Source organism: Drosophila virilis, chromosome X, assembly GCF_030788295.1.
Source record: "Drosophila virilis strain 15010-1051.87 chromosome X, Dvir_AGI_RSII-ME, whole genome shotgun sequence".
Taxonomy (NCBI): Eukaryota; Metazoa; Arthropoda; class Insecta; order Diptera; family Drosophilidae; genus Drosophila; species Drosophila virilis.
The window spans coordinates 13,585,001-13,607,446 of NC_091543.1; the positions used below are offsets into that span (position 1 = coordinate 13,585,001).

Here is a 22,446-nt window from a genome sequence, read left to right on the forward strand (position 1 = left end):
TCGGGAAGTAGTTAGTGCACAATTTCTTGCTAAAAACGTTTGAATAACTGCAATTTATGCCGCGTTGCACAACTTAAAAGAAACCAATGCCAATTTCGTGGTGTTTTCTTTTCCACCAAATTTAATTACAAATTTTTTTTCAAAAATTTTCAATCTAATCAAAGCAGAAACAAACGTGAAAACAGGCACCGAACTTAAAGATATTTATCAAACGACAAACTTAAGAACTGTTTAAAAAGTTATCGAACGGCAAAGGTTAACGAATTTGCATTAATCGATTGATAATAGTGTTAAAAAGTGATTTTATGTTGCAAACATTCGTTATGCAACACTTGAAATTTGTTATTTTTTATTTATTTAATTACTTTTAATTATTCTTCAATCAATTATCTAATTGTTAATTTTGCATGAGATCTTCTATTGATATTTTTGTGTTTATATCGAATATACAAGATTTAAGTTCGACTCATTTTAAAACAAAAAGAATGAAATTCCGGACTCGATAATTACTCTAAGCATTTAATTGAATCACTTTTGAGCACTGTCACAATCAATTCTCCAGATACATTCAGTTTTGGTTATATATTGAGGGTATTTTTATGGGCACAGAACACGGATTCAATCGAACCATAAATATGGCATTGAATCCGTTTGGGTACTGCTCCTCTATAGGGACTTACCGATCTCGCGACGTGCTGCCGCCGTTGAGGGCGACTCTCGCATGGCATCGGCCAGATCCTCCTTTAGGCGCATATCGCCATGCCCATAGTCCGAGTCCAAGTGCCCGTGACGAAAGCGATCCATCAGTTTGGGGCTCTGCTCAATGCTGCCTGCAGCAGCAGCAGCAGCAACAGGGAACAAAGCAAATACAATTTTAGATAAATGCGCAGCGCAATCAATTGACAGCCACTCACTATATGAACCGGATTCGATGAGCACGGGCACACCGGCACGTCCAGTGGTGGCGACAGTGGCACCAAGCCCGGCCGCTGCGCCCAGCGGCATGTTCAATGGACTGGAACGCTCCACGGCGGCAATGATGGCACCGCTGGGCGTCAACGAGGCGGCCGATGGAGCGGCTGCCGTTGACGGCAACGTTGTGCTTGTCGTCTTGGTAACGCCTATTTCCACGGCCTCCGCATCCACGTGGTTCAAATTGGAGCTGCAAAGTAAAAATAGGACAATTAGTTGGAGAGTGAATAAAGGCTTGTCTTTTATTTGCTCAAGAGAAGCAAATAAAACAAGAAGATAAACTTTGTTTTAGCTTGTTTTGCTGTCTTTCATAATGCGTTAAAATTCTCGACCAATTTCAAGCTCGTAGGTTGTTTGTAGACTTGATTGCCAGAGCAGCCGCCCAGCCCTGGCAGTTTCTTACTTTGTCTGAGGTTTACGAATTCCCACATAGCAAACTTGCCAAATATAGAGAGCTGAGCTTCATTTTGGTTACACGCAACGCGTATGCAAATATCAAACAGCTCGGATCACTATATCCTGAAGCTGACATGGGAACAATTGACGCAAAGAACGGCCCTTGAAGAAGGACAAAGAGTCTTTGTCTGTTCAATATATACTTTGACAATCCCAATCCCAATCAGAATATTAGATCGTATGGCTGACAAGGGTCCACCAGGTGGGAGTATTTATATGTTCATCGTTTGACAGTCGCTCCTTTCTTACCCGCTGGGCGTATTATAGTTCTTGAAAACAAACTGCGGCCCCATCCAGAGACGGCGATGTGGACCGGCGTGCGTGATAATCTCGACCTGGGCCAACCAGCTCTCGGCGCGCTCGTCGGGCTCATCGAACTGATGGGCGCTGTCCATCAGCAGGCTGGCATGTCGATCTTTGATCAGCCAATTGTCCAGCGCTAACGGTGGTATAATTTCTTGAGATCCATCCTTGCGTCGGCCCAGATTCCACTGCGCCTTGGCCTCCACCTCCAACTCAATGGGCGTATCATCACAAATCTTCTCTTTGGCAACATCTGTAAGGCAGAGGAAATCATGTTAGTCCACAAGCTGAAGCTAAATATTGATGCCAACTCACTTGAGGCTAACTTCGTGTCCAGATCGTATTGTATGAGCGCTCCATGGCCGGCCATAACGAAGAGCGAATCGACAGCCTTGCGCTGGACGCGATGCGGCGCCTCACGCGTCGCCGTCGGCGGCTCCAGCAGCCAGGAGCGCGGCTTGGCGAAGGTGGCGCAAACGCTCAACGGTTTACCGCAATCATCCGATAGCGATGATAAACGCTGACGCTGATGCGAGCCAACGCCGCCGCCCGAGCTGCTGCTGCTGCCCGATCCGCCGCTGACGCCGCCCAGCGTGGCGCTGCCCGGCGGCGAGCCCAGGACAAACGGTTGACGCAGCTGTGCCAGCGGCTGGACGACAGCGGGTCGTGGAAATGGCGGCAATGTGGGATTATGATACGGCTGCAGCGACTGCACAAACGTGGTGCTTTCCGAGTGCGATATGGGCGAGCTGGAGCGTCCGTCGGCGCCCAGTCCGGCGCTGCGATGGAAACGCGACAGCTTGTTGACCACATGCAGTGAGGTGTGGGTGCGAACGCCCATGGCGCCGCCGTAGGGCGTTATGGGGAAGACATGGGTGGTGCCGCGAAGCGTCGAGACGGCCGCCCAGCGTGAGTCCAGCGAGAAGGCAATATGCTGCACCTTGGCGCTGGTATCGCCGCGATGCAGCACATACAGATGATGCACCGCAGCCAAACTGGAGCCGACCGGATGCGGCTGTATGCGAAACACATGGAAATCGTGGCCACGACGATCCGCTGTGAGCAGCAGCATGCCAGAGCTATCGAATTCCATGGCCACCAGCGCCTCGCTGTGCGCCACAAAATGGGCAACAATTGGATCCCCGCCCGCATGGGCGCCCGTCAAGCCGAGCGGCGCGCCCGTCGTCGGACTATAATCCTTAATGGGATGCTGCCGATAAACAAGCCATTAGCATACACACACATATTCACATTAGCTACTGCCAAGTCTGACACTCACCTTCACATCTATAATGGTCACCACGCCCGATTGCTTGGCATCGGCGCCGCCCGTCGCCGAGTCGAAGCTGCTGCTCTTGGAGCTGTTGCCGCTGCCGGCACTTGTGCCGGTCAGGCCGGCGGCGACCTGTTCGCCCAGCTCGCGCAGACCCTTGCCAAAGGATTTGGCTGCATTTAGCACCGTTGCCGTATAGCTGGGCACACCCTCGCCATCGCAGCCGCCCCCGCTGCGCTTCGAGTGGAGCAGCTTGTGCTCCGCGTACGCCAGCCAGCGTGGACCGAGCGCTATGGGATTTGGGTTGATGCTGCGGATTGTTGAGATAAAACGAATCGATTTAATTATTTTCAAATGAAAAGCGCTTAAAACTAGTTTTAACAATTTAGTGCAGCTTTGAGCATATAAAGAACATCTTACAGTTGGGGCACAAGCAACTTTTTGGCTGAGCTTTAAGCACATTTGAACTTAAAGCTCGCATGTGCTTGCAAAGCTGTTGAAAGTTTTAAAATAACTAGAATTAATCTCGATCAATGGATAAAAAGCTTAAGTTCAACTTTTAGCTGTAGAATGAATCAAGCTTAAAGCTTACTAGAATATACAACATGTTTAATTGGGCTTTACTCACCCTGGACTGGGAAAGCAGGTGGTTATGGTTAGGCGATCCTCCAGTGTGCGGGCATCAAACACCGCCAGACGCTCGTGGAAGCTAATGACCACCGCCGAGCGATTGGCTTGAATGTCCAGTACGGCATTCTTAAATTTGATGGTCTTCACCTGGGCGCCTGTCTTCAGTGAAACGAAATTGACGGCACTGAAGTGCGAGGAGCCGGCCGAGATATTGCCAATGCCACCGCCCGCCGAGCCCGAGCCGCCGCCGCCAGAGATGTGACCTCCGCCGCCGCCAAGTAGACTGCTGGCTGCAGCGCTGCCGCCATCGACGAGAGCCACAAGTGGCCGCTTCTCGGCAAAGGCATCGACTGGCTCATCGGCGCGTCCATTGTCATCGAGTGCGGTGGTTGCCGTTGCCGGGGTGGGCAGAACACGAAGTGCGGTGACAACGCCATGTCGCCAGGATAACACCTCGACGGCTTCACCGTTGGCGGGTATGGCCCACACCTGCACGCCCAGGCCGTAGCCGAGGATGAGCAGCAAGGGGGGTGCCGCATTGCCCTCAAGTTCCCAGTCGTCGCCAAAGCGCGGATCACTCACATCGGCGCTCGTCTCGAAACGGGCCCAGGTAATGGTATCCTTGGGATCCTGCTGCGGCTGATGCACCAGCGTCACATCATTGATAAACCCAATGGCCGAGTCCAATATGGAGCGATCGCTGACTGCCTGCGGCGGGACAATTGCCGGCATGGCCATGCCGCCGCGCACACCGATACCGCCGACCCCTCCAACGCCAACAGAATGATGATGATGATGATGATGATGGCTGTGATGGCGGCGTGGCGAGTCCGCGGACATATTATACGAGAGATCGCCTTGCCCTAAGCACAGGAGCGACGGCTGCCGCCCGTCTCAGCTGCTTCGTTCAATCAAAGTGCTTGAGTGAGTGAAGAGTGTGTTTCGTTAAGTTGCCCGCTTGTTCGCTCGCTCCGCTGGAGGATGGGAGATGGGAGATGGGAGATGATGACGGTGACAGGCTGTCTGTCTGTGTGGCAACTGCGCTGCCGCTGCAGCCTTCGTGTATGTGTCTTACTGCCAGCTGTTGTCAACTGCAAAATAGAAAGTAAAATAAATAAACAAACTGTAAGCACGCGCTCTCTCTCTCTCGCGCTCTCTCTCTTAGATTAACGAAACACACACACACACACACTGGTGCACTCGCTCTCGCCAGCATTTCAATTCCATTCTGTTGCGTATATGGCTTTTGCTTTGTCTCAATCAAATGCTTTTAATCTTTGCACACTCGTGCCAGGCCCTTCTCCTCGCTGCCTCACCCGCCGCCTTGCTCTACAGCCCGCACCCCTTTTAAGTTTTATTAGCGCATTACGTGTTTTTTTTTTTGCTTTTTGCACACACATGCGAGGGGGCGACAGCAATTCCATGGGGCGTAAATTAAGTGCAATAAAACCCATACACACGCATATATACATACATACATACAACAAGAACAGTGTGCACCACGCAATTGGACACAAATGTATTAGTTTTATAATAAACAAAGTAGATAGCAAATTGCAAAAGTAAAAAACAATAACATAATAACGTCAATCAAAGCAAATTGGTAAACAAATTTTTGTAACGTGATTTGCGTTTGTTATTACTGTAAAATATATACACGCATGCATGTGTGTGTGTGTGTGTGCGTACATTAAGCAAGCGGTATTTATCACCACCAGCAGAAGCAACAGCAACAGCAACAAACGAAACGAAACAAGCACAAAGCAAAAGCAACGGCAACAACAAAAACAAAAAAAAAAAAGCACACAACAAAACGCAAAGCCAAGCTTTCAGTGTGACCAGCGAGTGCGAGCGAGATGGCGCGAGCAACAGCTGTCCGCAACGAATGCTATAATAGCGACAGTAACGTTAACCCATATGCGGCCCATGTGCATGTTTGACACACAGACCCGAAACAGAGCTTGTAAAGGTTAAACAGTTAAGTGCTTGTTAATTGTTTATAATTTGACAAAATTGTTGTTGGCCATTTAGCAGTCAGTTAAGCTGATTTGCTGGCCACTTATCGTTTTGCCTAGCTAATCGATTCGAAAGAAAGTTTCGTTGTTTCTCATTTCAATTGCATGGAAATTATTTAAACCCATTTTGATGCACACACATACCACTCAAATTGTAAGTGCCTATCCTATTGAAAGCTTGGTACTGTAGCCTACACACACATTTAAAAACAGATTGTTTGATAAGCGAACATGACGAGTATTTGTAATAATGTATAGCATGAGCCAATCCGACAAGCCAAAGATCAACATTGTGAAATAATATATGCACATAACTAATAAATACATTGGCAAAAATATCATGTATGTAATGTGAGGCTTAAGGGCCCACTAATAAGGCGTAACAAAATTGAGAGCAATTCATTCATATGATAGATATTTTATTGAATTTGAATTCTTTAAGGTTTGCTTGTATTTTTACTTTTGTGTGTTTTTGAAAAATGTGGCAAAACAAACAATTACAAACAATTGGCTGATAATATTGCACAAAATAAAAACCAGACAACACACATTTAAAAAATTTTGCATAGGGTATGCAACGCTCGACATTTAAGGGAAAGACTATTGCGCACAACAATAGGGGTTAAGGTTAAGCCAAAAACTATTTCACAAAGCGCATGACGCACAGCAGAGTTGATTTTAGTTTAAATACATATGTTTGTGTGTATTGGGGCTCTTTGTGTTCTTAGCAGCATAGTGATAGAGAGAGAATAACAGAGAGCAAGAGAGCTAGAGTGTGAGAGAGAGAGAGAAGTCAGCGGGAAGACTAGCACAGGGCGCAAAACGTTGCATTCCTTAATTGACTTGCGCACACGCGCAGCACTAGCAAAAACAACAACAACAACAACAACAACAGCAGCAACAGAATGCAATGTCACAGCTACACATACAGAGGTACATATATACATATGTATGAATGTGTGTGTGCCTGCAGTCAGCAGCAACAGTTACCCCTTCTCACAGCTCAACAAATTCCCCCCTCCCCACACACACACCTACAACGAACGCGACGCATTTCGTCTTTGTTTTGCCATAGGCAGAAAAAAAAAAAAACAACAAACGTCGTTCGTTGTGTGCAAACTTTAACTGTGTGAGTGAAGAGTGAGGCGTGTGTGTGTGTGTGTGTGTGTAAATTGGTGTGTCAATGTTAATAAGCCAGCTAGTCAGCAATCTGAGCCAATGGTTCCGTTCGTTCGTTCGTTCGTTTGTTCGATTTCTTTGTGCACGCAAAACCAAAGACACACTGAAAAAAAGCTCATATGCATGCGTGTGTGTGTGTTATTGTTTATGCTGTTCATTGCCACTTGACAAAATCTACGCAAAGCGCTTTTGGTAGACAAAGCAAATCACAACAAAGCTCAACACACATACAAGCATACTTTTGTGAACAGGTGTTACTATAAATACACATGCACACAGCATTTCAAAAGCGCACGCAATTCTGTGCAAGCAACAGAGAGAGCGGAAGAGAGAGAGAGCGAGAGAGAGAGAGAGAGGGAACAGCCCTGGTAGAACAGCATGCAAGTTGATGTTCATTATATGAACACTTGTCTGCTGGAAAGGGGATTCTGAGTGCGTCATAAGAATTTGTAATGTTAAAATCAATATATATATATGTACATATATATGTATGTATGCATCCGTTCTAAAAGAAATTGTATAATAATTTCAAAGAAAAACCAACAATATTAGGTACGCAATTGATTGTTAACAAATAACGCAGTGTGACCAGTTCAAATGCAGAACCGTTAGACTTTACAGACCAATTTATTGGATTTAAGAAGTGTGTAGCATAGTATAACAGTGAGGCCAGTTTGTATAACGCAATTAATGATTACTGTTAATCGAAGTTAAGAGCGTCACGCGATAATTACGCAGAATTTTAATGATATACAGTAATAAGGAAAACCCAAACGAGAGCAACAAGTGCATAAAGACAAAGCTTTCAATCGATAAACGTACGATTTTGTATGCAAGTAAGTGCATATCAAGACATTTAAGCAACTAATGGAATATTTTCATTACAAGCGACGTGGTCATAGAAACAACTTGGCTCCGGTTAAACCCAGCCCCCGCCCCACAAATAGCAAGTGGTTCTGTTGCTCCACAGAACACGTATGCAGCACACGAACGTAAGCGGCCGGGCACTCTAAAGCTTTGCTAGCCAGACGTGCACTAATACATGTACAGCAATACTAATACTCGTGCACGTAGTGGCAAAATTGAGTGTATTGTATTGCTGTTGCATTTGCACGCACTCATTCAAATACTTTTGGCAAACATTTTGCAGGCAAGTGCGAGGGAGAGCGGAGAGAGCGAGCGGGAGTGTTTGAGCCAGCACTTTTTAATATAAAATAAAATAGAAAACAGCATAAATAAATCAAATGCCATCAACGTTGACATGCGCGATTTGTATAAATAAATTCGAAAATATATAAATAAATATGTCATTTGCAATGCATTTGCTGTGTCGCTGTCATTCTGCTGCTTCTGCATCAATTGCTTTATTTTTAGTCGCTGCTGCTAATAATTTTGGAACAAAGACCCCAAAAGACAGCACGAAAGCAATTATCAAAATAAGTAAAACAAGAGCAAGACGCAGAAAGACAAAAACAAAAACAAATACAAACCAGAATCAAGCAACAACAAACCGAACAAACGGTCAGCTGCAACGAGCTGTTGTGTTTATGCTCTTTCGCTTTTAGTGGTCGTCTCTCTCTCCCTCTCTCTCTGAGCGCGAAGAGCATTGTGCACAGTGACACAAATGCGTCAAGAAATGGCAAATGAAATAAACAATTAATTCAAATGTGTAACAGTTAATTAATCTCGGTTTGATCGGACATCTAAACATTAAAGAGAGCAAAATGACGAAAATTTCTACAGACAAACAATGACTCAACTAACTGAACACACACTAGTAAAATATTAAATGTATTTGCGTTACTTATCACAGAAATTCAAAAAATAATAAGAACCAACAAAAAGTTAACGCGTGTACATATATGCATATGTGCGTACCACTGTGGCAAAGTGTTTCACTATCAGTTCGTTTCATTTGGCTGCGTTTCGCTCCGCTGTCCGTTGTCTGTCTGTCTAACGCGCAGTGCTTGCTTCTCTTGTATGTGTGCGTGTGTGTGTGTGTGTGTGTGTGTGTGTGTGTGTGTGTGTGCGTGTGTATCTGTGCGAACGAATTTTTTGAAAGCAAAACGAATTTAGACAAAAAAGAACAACTTGAACAAAAACAAAAATATTCACTGCCTTCGTTTACAAGAGAATAATGCATAAATGTGACAAATAGATTATGAAATAGTGTAATGCACACACACACACACACACACACACATGCATGCATGTCATTTGCACACGCACACAAGCACACGAATTACTTACATATACGCCTTCATAGCTTGGCCACACATACACAAATAAACATATATATATGTACGTGTGTGTACTTGAAATAGTTTCGAAAAGTGAGCACCAAATAAACAAACAAAAGTGAATTGTATAAAAATTTACATTTGTTTTTTGTTTTTTTTTTTTTATATATGTGCGTGAGCTTGTTTTGCGCGTCAAAACAACGAAACGCAGTTAAAAGTAGCCAAAAAAAAAAAAAAAAAGAAGCAAAAAGAAGAGGAAATATGAAGCACAATAGCAACAACAACTTACCACTTGACGCTGCTGCTTCTGCTGGCGTTGTTGTTACGACGTCAAGAAGCAGTTGGGAATTGGTGAACAGCGGCGGCGGCGGCAGCAGCAGCAGCAATAGCAGCAGCAGCAGCAGCAGGAGCAACAGCAGCAGCAACAACAACGCAAGCTTGCTCGTTCCAGTTCCGTACGTTCCACTGTTAACCTTTTCTTTCTGTTTTTTTCTGCTGCTGTTGTTGTGTTTATGACTGAGGATACGGTAGAAGGGGCAGCGCGAGGCGCACAAAAACAAAAATCATATGTTTTCAGCTGTTGTCGTTGCTATTGCTTTGCTGCTTCTTCTTGTTGGTGTTCTCCTTTTCTTTGCTTTGTTGTGTGTTTGGGCTATTCGTTCTTCTTCTTCTTCTTCTTGTAGTTGTTGTTGCAGTCGGCAGCAGCAGCAACAGTAAATTGATTTTGTTTTTGGCTGGCAACAAAAAATAAAAAACTGCGTCTTGCCTTCTTCTTGGAGCTGCCCACTGCCAGTAACTGTTGACGCCCACTCCCACACACACACAAACACACGCAAGCGCTGCAGCAACAAACACAAAGTCGAGCTTAGAAACAAACTTTAAGTGCAAAGCTCCCGCTTACGCTCGAGTTTGTTTGAATTGTGTCAAAAAAAAAAAAAAAAAAAAAAAAAAACCAACGAAAATAAAAAGAACGACAACAGCCCGTCGCTGAGGTTGTTGTCGACGTCGTCGTTGCTGTTCTGCTTTGTTGTTGTTGTTGTTGCTGTTGCTATTGCTGCTGCTGCCTCGCTCGCACCCACGCACACTCACTCTCACACACACACACACGCACACAGCAGAGAAGCTGGCTGCGACGGCTGCGTCGTACGTTCTTTGCTTTTCTTTGCTGTTCGTTTTCGTTTTTTGTTTTCTGTTTTCTGTTTTGCGCTCAGCTTTTGCCTCAGCTGCTGCTGCTGCTGATGGTGCTGGTGCTGCTGGTGCTGTTGTCGTTGTTGTTTCTGCCGTTGCTGCTGCTTCTTGCTAGCACACAAATTAACTGCGACATTAAAATTAAATCTCTGTTGCGATTTTTTCCTTTGCCCGTGTGTTTTACTTTTATTTTATTTGTTTTTTCACCAAGTCTTGTTGTTGCTGCTGCTGCTGCCTATTGCGCTTATTAATCGATTTCACTTTTTTTTTTTTTTCTGCGTCTTTCTACTGTTACTGCTGCTGCTGCTGCTGTCCGTGCAGCCAACTACAACACAATATAATAACAAAAAAAAAAATAAACTCGAACAATAACAAAAGATATTTGTATATTTCTTGTCGCTCTTTTATATTGGCGTTCTCGTTTATCGGCCAAATTCTTGCTTGTCTTCGAATTTATTATTTTGTAATATTTTTGCACACTTTCACACAAATTGATTGTGTTGTGTTGTTGTGGCGCTGTCGTCGTTGCTGTTGCTATTGCTCGAAACGCGTCCGCACATTAGAGCTGTACGACAATGTCGATACTATCGATTGCTGCGATAGTATGCTCTTATCGATAGGGTGCAGCGCTGTGGCAGCATATCGCGCAATTTAAAATTGTTATGTATTACGAGTTTTAGCTCGCTTTCGAAAGTCTTTTTTTGTAATATCATTTTTTAAATATAATTTACCAGATTCTAACCAAAAAAATGGTCGTTATATACCAATTTTTGCTTTGGCTTCCATCGATACTTTAAAATTAACACATATCGAAAGCAGCTTATCGGCTTATGCATAATTATATATGCATATAAGTTTTATATGCATTACCAAAACGAATTGAGGAGACCAAAGTGAGATGTATATGGAATTAATTATTAGGCACACGTTGCTCAACATTGCGCGTGTTGGGACACATGCTGGTCATTTTGAAATATGCCGTTCAGTTCCCATAACGACAAGAACTAGGGGTGAGGTACGTTACTCGATAGTTCGATAGGCATCTACACATTTAAAATTCAATTCAAAAACATACAGTTAAAAGGAAATGTTATACATAAAAAAACGCAGAGCAATGTATTACTTGTCAACTATATCTTTCCAAATGCAATTAGTTTTGAACCAATTTAATTATATTTTAAGAATAGAGCTTTAGGAAATTGAATAAGATACAAATACTGAAATTAAATAACGTCAAAACTTGACTCATTTTGGCACTGTTAGCACAAATTGTCGAATTTTTTAGTTATTTACTTTGTTAAGCAATATATATACTTTTCATTAATCGAAATTTATTTCTTGTGCGGAACTACACTTTTTTGGCAAAAAGCTGGACTAATTTGACGCCTTTACTAACCTAAACAAAATCGTTATTTTACAAAACCAGTTAAGTTCTCTAACATAACATACAGATGGTTCAAGGCCAAAGCCGTTAACGCAATAATGAGTCTCAATAGCCGTTACGCACTGTTAACGCCAAATGAAGTCTGTTAGTGTGCGATGCTATTTGGGCGCCCTCTACTGGTATTATTTGCATGCAACTGTCAAGCGTTAATATATGGAAACTTGTTCCGCTATTTGGCGCGATATTTCAAATATGTTGAAGACGCCCCGAATAGGAAAAGATATTTTGAATGTTAAACAGACACCATTTAGGTTATTCAAACAGTTAAATTAATTAGAAGGCAATTTGTTATATTTTTAGGAAATGTGTGTAAGCCGAAATATTGTAAACTTTATTTATGGGCAGGCCCATATAGATATATATTCTAGAATAATTTATTTATTATCTTTGTTTCTGCGTGCCTTTATATTCATATGTGCTGCAATATCCGGACATTTGATAGATTCACAATAAAATCAAATCACGGCACATATCACGGCTGGCTGTTGTCCTTGTCGAGTAGCCTGTCCCGCTCTGGTGAACTCTGCCTGCATATAGCATAACATTGAAGCAGTTAAGCGACCAGCACACCAACATAAGCACACACTCACACACATGCACACACACACACACACACACACATAACAATCGTCACACGCATTTCGGGAGAGTTATTTAAAGCGAGTGTTTGCGTCTCGCTCGCACAAACATGGAGTAGGCATGCAGGCGCATCATACGGGACATTTTGGCCACGCCCACGTTTGTGTGCTATGTATGTTTATCCGCACGGAACTCGTTTCACCCCTACACACACACACACACACACACATATGTGATACGAGAGTTTTGGACTCTCGCACACATATACACACACACGGCTGATTTGTAACGGCTGCTCAAGTGTGTGTGCGTGAGAGCACGAGCACATGTGTGTGTGTGTGTGTGTGCGGCCGCTTATGTATTGCAGGACTCACAGGACTCGCGCATGCATGTGACAGCGTTCACACACACGGAAATGCTATGTACTGAAGCATACTAGTATACACACACACACACACACACATGTGCGAGTTGCCGCCCGTTCAACGGGCAAAACTGTTAACTAATTACAAAAAGGCAAATGAAAGTTTCTACTTTTTGTTTTGCGTCAATTACAAACAGCAACACATGCACGCTAAGGAAGTAGAAGAGGGGGCGGGGGAGGGGGGAGTGGGAATCGTATTGTATATGGCATATATGTATGCATGTATGCTGCAGAGATTACGCATGTATATATGTATGCATGCATGCATGCATGCATGCATGTGCATAGACACACATCAATTTACAGTTGCTTTTGAAATGCTGCGCGGATTCTTATCAATTCCGTTTTCTGTTCCCGTTTTCTTTGCGAGCATTGACAGTTACAGAATTGCATGTCTGCCTCTTCTTCTTCTTCTTCTCCTGGTATTGCCCTCGTTTCCTTTGTTATCGCGCATCTGCTTTGTGCTGCCAACTACATCGGTTGGCGCTTTCTTTATTTCTGCACTTTCACTTTTCGACGCGTCGCCTTTTTGACCCCGCCTCCTGCTCTCGACAAATTTAGAACAATTCTTGCATTTTTTTTTTTTCAAATGGAGTTTTTTTTTTCATATTTTACCTTTCAGGCGGCCGCCCAACCTTTTAGAACCCCTTCTATAAAATACTAACATATGTATTTAAATAAAAGCCAAGGCAAGGCAAGGCAAGAGAGAGAGAGAGAGAGAGAGAGAGAGAGAGAGAGAACAAGAAAGAGAGAGCGGCAATATTGTGTAATAAAAGGCGTGGGAAAGTCAGTTACGAAAAAAATAAAAATGTAAAGCGCATCGCGTTTGCCGGCAGCAAGCACAGCACAGGTCACACATATAGAACCAATTTATATTACACATGCTCTTAGGAATTTTAGAGCGAGAGGGAGAGATAGAGCGACACAGAAAAATAGAGAGAGAGATAGAGAGAGAGAGAGAGAGAGAGAGAGAAAGACAGAGAGATAGAGAGAGGGAGACACTTAGCGACAGAGCAAGAGAGACAAATAAAGCCAGAGAGATACAGAGAGAAAAAGATTCACTTACCGACAGAGCAAGAGAGGGAAAAAGAGACACGAATTGACAAAGAAAGCAAAAGAGAGAGATAAAGAGCGTGATAGAGAGAGAGAGCGAGAGAGGGGGGAAGAATAAGAGTGAGAGAGGGAGTTCAATATTATTAGACTGCCAGCACAACAATCATAATAAAACACATCCAATCAGAGCAGGCAAGCCTGCAGCCTTACTTGAATTCATGAGAATCGCATAGGAGGGCAACATTTCAAATTATGCACTATTAAAATTAGCTGCGCAGAAATAAACTCGGCGCACGTTTGGTGCAAGAGAACATAAGTTCATATACATATGTATATACACATGCCTACAATAACCATGCATATTAGGTACATACATACATACATACATGCATGTATATAATGCATATAAACAACTTTATATAAATATCATTTGCGTGCAGATGACTATGAAAATACATGCTTACTAAAAGAGGTTAGATTCCCACCACAGCTCGGCCAAGAAGACAAGGTAGTAGCAGGATACCTGTAGCTTACTTGAATTAATGAGAATCGCATAGAGAGGCCATTTGCAGAAATGAGGTTTACCTTATGTTCGGCAGGAAATACAGCAACATACTTATATTTTGCTTTGGGTTTTGTTTATTTTTATTTTTTTTTTTTGTAATTTCGTTTGGTGTTAACAAGATGAAAGGCGCTGTAATTTAACCAGCCGAGACTAGGAATCTTTAACTCTAGCATGCACAACTGCGGCGCATGGAGAACGCCTTTATGCAAGGTGTGCAATACGCTCGACACTAAGAGTGGGAGTGAGAAAGAGAGGGTGACAGCGAGAGGTGGGTGAGCGGAAGGAGGCGTGTTGCTGCAGCACAAAACATTTGCTGCGTGGTGTAAACTTGACTTTGAAATTTGCCTCATTTGCACTTGCTGCATTTACACCTGCCACGCACTGGCGCCGGCTGCCAGCGTTGCCACCCATTCAAAATGAAAAGCCAGTCCTGCCACATACCCCACCGCTCTCTTGCCCCAACTACCCGCCCTGACGAGCGCATGGAATGCGTTGTGACTTTTTATTTAAATTTTTCTTTTCCCTTTATGTGTTTTTTTTTTGTTTTTTTTGCAGATTTAGTTAAGCACGAAGCAAGCTTTTGGCACAATGAAAACAAGTGCCGCAAAATTGAAGAAGTGAAGAAATGGAGCTGGCGGCATTCAGAGCTCAGATGCGGAGACAGAACTGTTGCATGCTTTTGGGCGCGTCTGCGGCATTAAAGCAGCAGGCAGGCAGGCATTCAAACAAAACAAAAAACCTAAAATGAAGAACAAATAAAAAGTACACAAATAAACAACAATTGTCGACCAGTTACAGATTGAACTAGAAGATAGAAAACGGGTTGAGTAACTGGACTGATTTTATATTATTATTTAATGCAAATTTCAATCAACTTGTTATGATATTGTGTTAATCAGAGACCGGTTTTTTCAGAACATGCTATGTAAATGTAGGCTACGATAGCTCTGTCCTGGCCAAATTCTTGCCTTCAACTTCTGTATACAATTTACATAGTTAACATATATGAACATAAGTTGGTAGCCCAACGCGTGTAACTTGACACCCAAAATCTCTGACCCGCATTTTCCGACCGGAAGAAGGGTTTGTTTTTTGCGAAAGGTGCGAAAGGAACTCTCGAGGATCTTTGACCCTGAGCTTGATGCATGCAATCGTTTCCGTTAATTTTCCAGATTACAAATCAGTCTTAAATACAATGAAGCTTTTCTTAAGAGTCTTTTCCTTCATTTTCTATGCATGCAATTGGCTTAAATTGAATAATATTGTTAAGTTGGCTGCGCCAGCGCATTCAAATTAGTGTTTGCGGAAATTTTCCAACACTATGCCAAATATATGTTTCTTAACATGCGTATGCTGCGTATGTATGTATGTGTGTCCATTAAGGTCATTGCCACCGAGTCTCTGGCAGCAACAGACAAATAAATACACACACACACACACACACACACACACTGTACTCTCCAGATAAACACACATGTGAACGCATACGTATATTAGTATGCGTGTGTGTGTGTGCATATGTATTTATGCATGTGTTTGCATAATGCACGTGCTTGCACTTTTACTTTGCACTTGCCACAATTTTGTGCGCTTTTTTATTTGATATGCAGGAGCGAAAAAAAAAAAAAAAAAAATATAAAGAATGAAAAAAAAAGGGAAAATCTTTGTCGCGTCTGGGCCCAAGAACTGCCACAAAGGGGGCGTCTACGGGTGTGTGTGTGTGTGTGTGTGTGTGTGTGTGTGTGTGTGTTGTGTCTGTGGCACACTGAAGGTTACAAAGTCTCTCTTTAACCTAGAGACACCTCGTGCCGCGTTGCCAGATAATCATAAGTGCAATGCACAAGTAAACATGCCGTCGGCAATGAATGCAATATGTTAAACTAATGATATCGATTACACACTTGTGCATGAATACATACATAAGTAATCGAAATGTTATGTACTCAACAGGGTGTTGACGGTGACGTCACAAGAAACGCATTCAAGTTTAGTTCGCGTCGGTCGTGTCAAGTAGTCGATGAAGTGTGTCAACGCATTTAAGTTTATTTCGCGATGGTGTTTCGTTAAATATGGCGCAATCGATAAAGTGCAAGTGTTTAAAATGGCAGGCAGTGAAAAAAGCAACAATATAAGCAATATAAAAGAATGGCAAACAAATATGAAATGCAAATCTAAAACCACAAAGCGTAATTACACACACACACACGCACACACATGCAGATGCATGTCAAAAGCGTGCGCAGCACGCAGCAGATGTGTGGGTGCGAGAGCGTAACAAGTGAGAGAGAACCAAAACAACAACTACGTTGCTGGAGATCGCGCTCAGTCTCTCGCTCTCACGCTCTTAATGCCGTTTACGTTACGTACGCTTGCATTGCACAGCAGGCAGATAACAATGCGCTAGAGCGAGAGCGCACGCTAGTGCCGTTAATCCAATAGCTATTTGCGCGCGTGGGAGCGCAACTTAAGGTATGTTTTTTGTTGTTGTATTTTTCTAGTTATTTATTAAGTGCAAATGTATGTATATTTGATATGAGCTTGTTAAGGATTAAATCGTGTGTGTGTGTGTGTGTGTGTGTGCCGGCCCAAATTGTTTGCCGCCGATTAATCAACTGCAATTGCTTTTGGCCCATAAATCATACTCGAAATGTACGAAAAAAAAAACACAACAGAAAATTGTCGTTGTCGTTGTTGTTGTTGTTGCTGTTGCGCCTGCGTCGACAGCTACTGACCCAAAGCCGAGCGTCGCGCGGTTGCCGCAAATTGAATTTGAGGATGGGCACGAACTGAACGCGCGCGTAACCTTTGCCACTGCCTCGTTCCATGCTCGCTGTTGCCCCGCTGTTGCCCCGCTGTTGTACTCGCAGTTGTCACATTTCCCGAAACGATTTCCAGCTTAACTACTCGCCGTGCGTCCTCCATGTTGTCCGCTGCCCGCTGCCCGCTGTCCGTCGCCCTCTCGCACACATTCGCAGCCGTTGCCTACCCAACTTTACGGGCCAGTGTTGGACAGGGGTCAGTTGCGGTATTAAATATTTTGAAGAGGGTCGCTCAACTCATTTTTAACTTGATTTATATGAAAGCAAACGCCAAACGACGCACGCACATGCATGTATGTGTCCATATGCATGTGTGTGCGTGTGCGTGTGTGTGTGTGTATGTGTGTGTGTGTGCTCACTCGAACAGCCTTTTGTGGGCAGCATGTGTCACGCCCCGTACAGGAATCAGTTCATCAACGTCACAACTTGACGTTCCAATTGGGTTTTTAAAATCTGGAACAGCGAAAGGTTTTTCTAGCTTGACTCTTGAACAATATTAATATTGTTTTATTTTCGAGAAAGCAATAGATTATATGCCTTTTGCTCTCTTTACCCGTTTAGAGGGTATTTTAATATTGTCATGAAGTGTGAAGTGTGACATCTCCGATCCCATTGAGTATATATATATATATTCTAGACTAGACTAGACTATCCATTCTGTCCCTCTGCCCCTCTCTCACTCTGGCAACTAGAGCATATAGAAAAAATCAGTCCAAACTAGGTTCTTGTATTAACAACTTTTCGGCACTTATAGGTTTCCCTATGCTCCCTATATATATATATGATATATCTTATCAGCATCGGATAACTATATATCGATCGATTTCCAAAATCAAAAATTTGGTGCAAATTGTATTTAAACTTATTTCTACTGTTTTCAATAGAAGAAACTGTAAAATCTGGTAGAACGCAAAGAACTTGTGATTGGAGAAAGACAAATCGCTTGTCAGAAAGTGTTGTATAAAGCTTGGCAAATCGCAGAAGCTCACAAGAATCTTGAATCTTTTTTAAAGCAGCTACAATATTTTCAGTTGCTCAATGCGACTTGAAGAACATTTTGAGAATGCAAATTAATTTGAATATAGAGCCAGATCGCTGCGGCACATTCAGAATTGAATTGAATGGAATGCGAATTTTGATTATGTTAAGCATTTGATAATGTTGCCAGCGATTGTAAATTGTTATTGTTGGCTTTTATTGTTGTTGCTGTTGCTGCTGTTGCTGTTGTTGTTGTTGTTGTTTCACCTGGCTCGCATCAATTCACAATGCGTAATAGAAAAATCAAAGTGCCTTCGAGACGGCAGCATTATGAAAAGTACGCCAAACATCAGCAACATTTTTATCGGGTCATCGAAGCGTGCAATGAATGCCTGCCAGGCACACCGACAATCGGGCCAACAGTTCCCGCAGTACCCACCGTTCCCACAATTCCCAAAGTTGCCGCACTCTCCACGCCCATCGTTCACCATCCCATACGCCCTGCCACCGTTTGGGGCAAGTGTTTCTCTCGTTGATGTTCGATGCCGGAACGACTCCTGATGAACGCACATCAATCTGCGCATAATGGCGACGGTATAATAGTGTTTGTTTTCAGTATGCAAAGGTATGCAAAATACATTCACAATGTCTACACACACACACGCGCGCCATGTGCTGCTTTGCATTGTATGCTGTACTCTTTCCGAGTGTATCCATAGCTTAGGATACTCTATAGTGTCTATCATCGGATCATCGGATCATTCGCATCAGCTCAATCTGGACATTATCCATGCCGGGGCCCCCCCAAAATCGTTTCCATGTCAAGCTGCCGAACCTATTTTTATATTATTATATAATTAGCTGCTCGGACAATGTATTTGATTCATAATGTATATAGAAAGTTGAAGCATTACAGCTTATAAACAAACAACCAATTCACAGTTTTATATTAGACTTTTCGATAATGCAATTTATCTGCCTTTGATTTCTTACATAGCTTTAATATAAACTTTTGTCTTTACGGGGAATTTCCTATTAGTGCTCCTTTCTATCTGAGCCTATAGGAATTAAGATTTTGCATAGAGATCTGTTTTGGTTTTCAAGCAAATTTGGCATTAATCAGCTTCAACATGTTGTTTACATATCGGATTAACATATATATCATATAAGTAGCATATAGCATATGACAGATAGCAGACATTTTATGGTCAGAATCGAACTCGAGCAAATTACGTACACTGCAATTCTGTAAGTCCTACAAGGGTGTTTAGTCTTCGGTGTGCTAAATAAAAGTTGTTCTTGGTGTTTGAATTTGCCAAACCCCCTCCCCCCCTCCCCTCTCTCTATTGCCTGCTTATGAGCCACATAAGGCTTAGGCTCTGCATAGATCATCGTTCAGTCCGTCAGTTGGTCAGCATAAACTGATATATATATACATATACTCTGATATGTATATACATGTATATATATATATATAGACAATTCGTTTAGATGTCTATCTTTGTATGTAGATCTATCCTAAAGTTAGTGTATATCCAATTTCGTTGTATTAGTCTTCTCTTTTCTGGGCAACTACGCGGCGTATGCGCGATGATGGCAATCTGTTGTTACCGACGTCGACGTCGACGTCGACTGCGACTGCGACTGCGACGCTACGCTGCTGGCTTTGTATATTTTATGCGTGATTGTTATTGTTTGCAGTTTGTTTGGAATAACAACATTTTGAGTTATCCGTTGCGGCTCATGTGCCAGCGACTGCCAAACAAATTTCGGCCGTAATTATGGAGTGTATAAAGTAGTAGTAGATGCCCTCCTTTTCTCTGCCCTGCCTGGCGAGTACATACACCCAACACACACACACACACACACACACATACACACCCAATACTCACACACATATACATATATAGCTACGCATAATATTACTTATAAATAGGCGCGAGCGCGCGCGCCCATCTAATTTGCATAGAGTGCGCGCCCGCCCGTAACCCCGGCGGCTTTTTTCGGGACAGATGTTTTCGCTCACGCCGAATCTTAACCCGAGAACTCAAACTGGAAGGTTTGAGTTTGTTGCCCCCAGGTGCACAAGGACTTGATGCTGGTTGCCAATGTCTTCGCCTTGCCTTCGCCTTGTTGCCAAAGCGCCCCCTGTGGGCGACCGTTGGCAACAGTCAGTTAGTTGATCTCATATGTCAAAACCGATATATGTCAAAGTTCTGTTTAGTTCGGAGCAAAAATATATAAGAACTAACTCAGTCTAAAGTCTTTGCTCGTCTATAAGAAACTTTATAATATCGAATTTGTAATTATCATTTTTTCACCCATTTCCCAGCCGTGGAATATGTAGGGCGTACCATATCGAATTCCCACTCTTAAATTGTGTTTTAACTAGTTATACATATTTATTCTTATGCAATTCGTATGAGACCTAGATCTTCTGAAAAGTGTGCAACACTTCTTAAATGAATGTTAACAAAGTACATTAAGTTGTTTTCAAAGCTAATCGAATTGGGCCAACTAAGAATGTCACAATTTTCCGCCCATTTTTCACAAATACAAGTGAAATTTTTACACAGAAAGGAATTTTGTTGAATTTTGGGGAATTTGTCAATTAGTAAAATCAATATTGTGCTTGGATTAACTTTAAATTATCTTTATGAAGAAAATTATAATCCTGTAAATGCATTTTATAATCTCTTAAGTGCATTATGCTTAGCATGAGCTCTTATCGAAGTATATATATACTCGATTTGCATCAACAGTCGAGTCGATTTTGCCAGACAAATGGATGTCTGTTTTTATTTTCAGATTAAAGCTCTTCTCATGAAAATTTGTCTTGTTTTTTGTTGTATATGTCTGGGAATTGCCCAGATCGGACCAAATTCTTATGCATATCTTATCTCAAAAACTTTTATGTTTTTCGACCAAGCTCAGGAATTACGAACTTTACAATTCTGCTTCGATATTTGCAACAATGTAAGTCATATGTCTACAAGGGTATTTTATTTTCGTTGTACAGAATATCGCTTTTTTATTCCCTATTTTTTCTTCTTCTTATATTTGATTTCTGGCATTCGGCTGGCTCGTTAGGTCGTGCAGGACTTTCGGGCATTATTGGGACCACTCTAAGGCTGGGCGTGGATACGTCACGTTGTATTCTCTCTCTATGTGTGCTCTGTGTGGTTATGTGTGTGTGTTGTGTGTGCGTGTGGGGGTGTGTGTCCCTTTTGTGCTCAGCTTTGGCTGGCAATGGCAATGGCTGCTGCTGCCCAGGATACACACGAGAGGACGCGATGCCAATACATATATGAGCACAAGTGAGGGTTGTGTATATGCAGACATACATATATGCATGCATGTTATGTATGCCAGTGAGTGTGTGTGTGTGTGTGTGTGTATAATTGAGTATCAGTTTAGTGTCTGTGCGAGGACGAAAGCAGCGACGATGGCGACGACTGCGACTGAAGGCAGCCAAAGTTTTATTAATGTGGGTGGCGCTCGTCCGGATGAGGTTGCTTTTTGTTGATTTAGCTTGGAGGTTGGCGTGGAGTGGGGGAGGGCTTTGGCGTTTGGCATTCTGGGGTTGAGTGTGTGTCATGCGAGGCATGTATCGAGGGCTGTGCGAAGACGGAGGTGGAGGTGGAGTTGGAGGTTGCGTAGCAAAGAGCCATAGCCAACGGCTCCTTTGGTGGCTCCACTCGCGCATTGTCTCATTTATCATGTGCACACACACGTCCTGGACAGAATGAGATTTAGAGGGAAAGAGCGACAGAAAGCGAGGGAGATGGCAGACAGCGACAGAGCGAGAGAGATAGTGTGCGAGTGAAAGCGAGCGAGAGAGAGAGAGAGAGAGGGTTGATAGGGACAGGCGGGTTGGAGTGGGTTGGTAGCAAGCGTTGTGGGTGGGCATTGGGGCAGGGGTTGGTAAATGTTATCAGTGCCATTTGCAAAACCCAAGTGGAACCCAGGCGCTGCCTGCAAACCGATTGCCAACATCAATATGTGTATGCTACATGCGTGTGTGTGTGTGTGTGCGTGTGTGTATGTGTGTGTGTGTGTGTGTGACTGCAGCAGGTGAGGCTGGGTTTGAGTTGGGCTCCACAAAGTTTATCTTTTCAATTTGCGTGCGGATGGCTCTGCCTTCAGCTTTGTGTGTGTGTGTGTATGTGAGTGTATGTGTGCACATGTGCTTGTGTGTGTGTGTGTGTATGGGCTAATGTATTTGTGTACTAGTTGGATTAGGGTTGCTGTTGAGTACATTTATTTGAGCGTCGCTGCTGCCTGCTGTCTGACTTTGTCGCTGTCGCAGTCAACGTCGCAGTTGCAGT

General features: G+C 43.1%; 1 protein-coding gene and 1 long non-coding RNA gene across 4 annotated transcripts in view; one reads left to right on the forward strand and one right to left on the reverse strand.

Moving 5' to 3' along the window:
• Positions 1-10,809, reverse strand: part of rudhira — a 21,074-nt gene extending 10,265 nt beyond the window's left edge. The window contains exons 1-7 of one of the 2 annotated variants that reach the window (XM_002059541.4): positions 9,358-10,807; positions 3,633-4,725; positions 3,011-3,314; positions 2,047-2,941; positions 1,678-1,984; positions 915-1,162; positions 681-830 (exon numbers count right to left, since the gene is read on the reverse strand). In XM_002059541.4, the coding sequence (XP_002059577.1) occupies positions 681-830; positions 915-1,162; positions 1,678-1,984; positions 2,047-2,941; positions 3,011-3,314; positions 3,633-4,474 (2,746 nt within the window). In that variant the 5' untranslated portion in view covers positions 4,475-4,725; positions 9,358-10,807. Of the gene's footprint in view, positions 1-680; positions 831-914; positions 1,163-1,677; positions 1,985-2,046; positions 2,942-3,010; positions 3,315-3,632; positions 4,726-9,357 lie in introns of both variants that reach the window. The other variant, XM_032440263.2, reaches the window with a different exon arrangement.
• LOC26530464 (uncharacterized) overlaps positions 1-15,102 on the forward strand; it is a 31,430-nt gene extending 16,328 nt beyond the window's left edge. For both annotated transcript variants that reach the window (XR_011417433.1, XR_001449695.3), the window contains exon 3: positions 14,877-15,102. This is a non-coding gene — a long non-coding RNA (uncharacterized lncRNA). The remainder of the gene's footprint in view (positions 1-14,876) is intronic.
• The last annotated feature ends 7,344 nt before the right edge of the window (positions 15,103-22,446 follow it).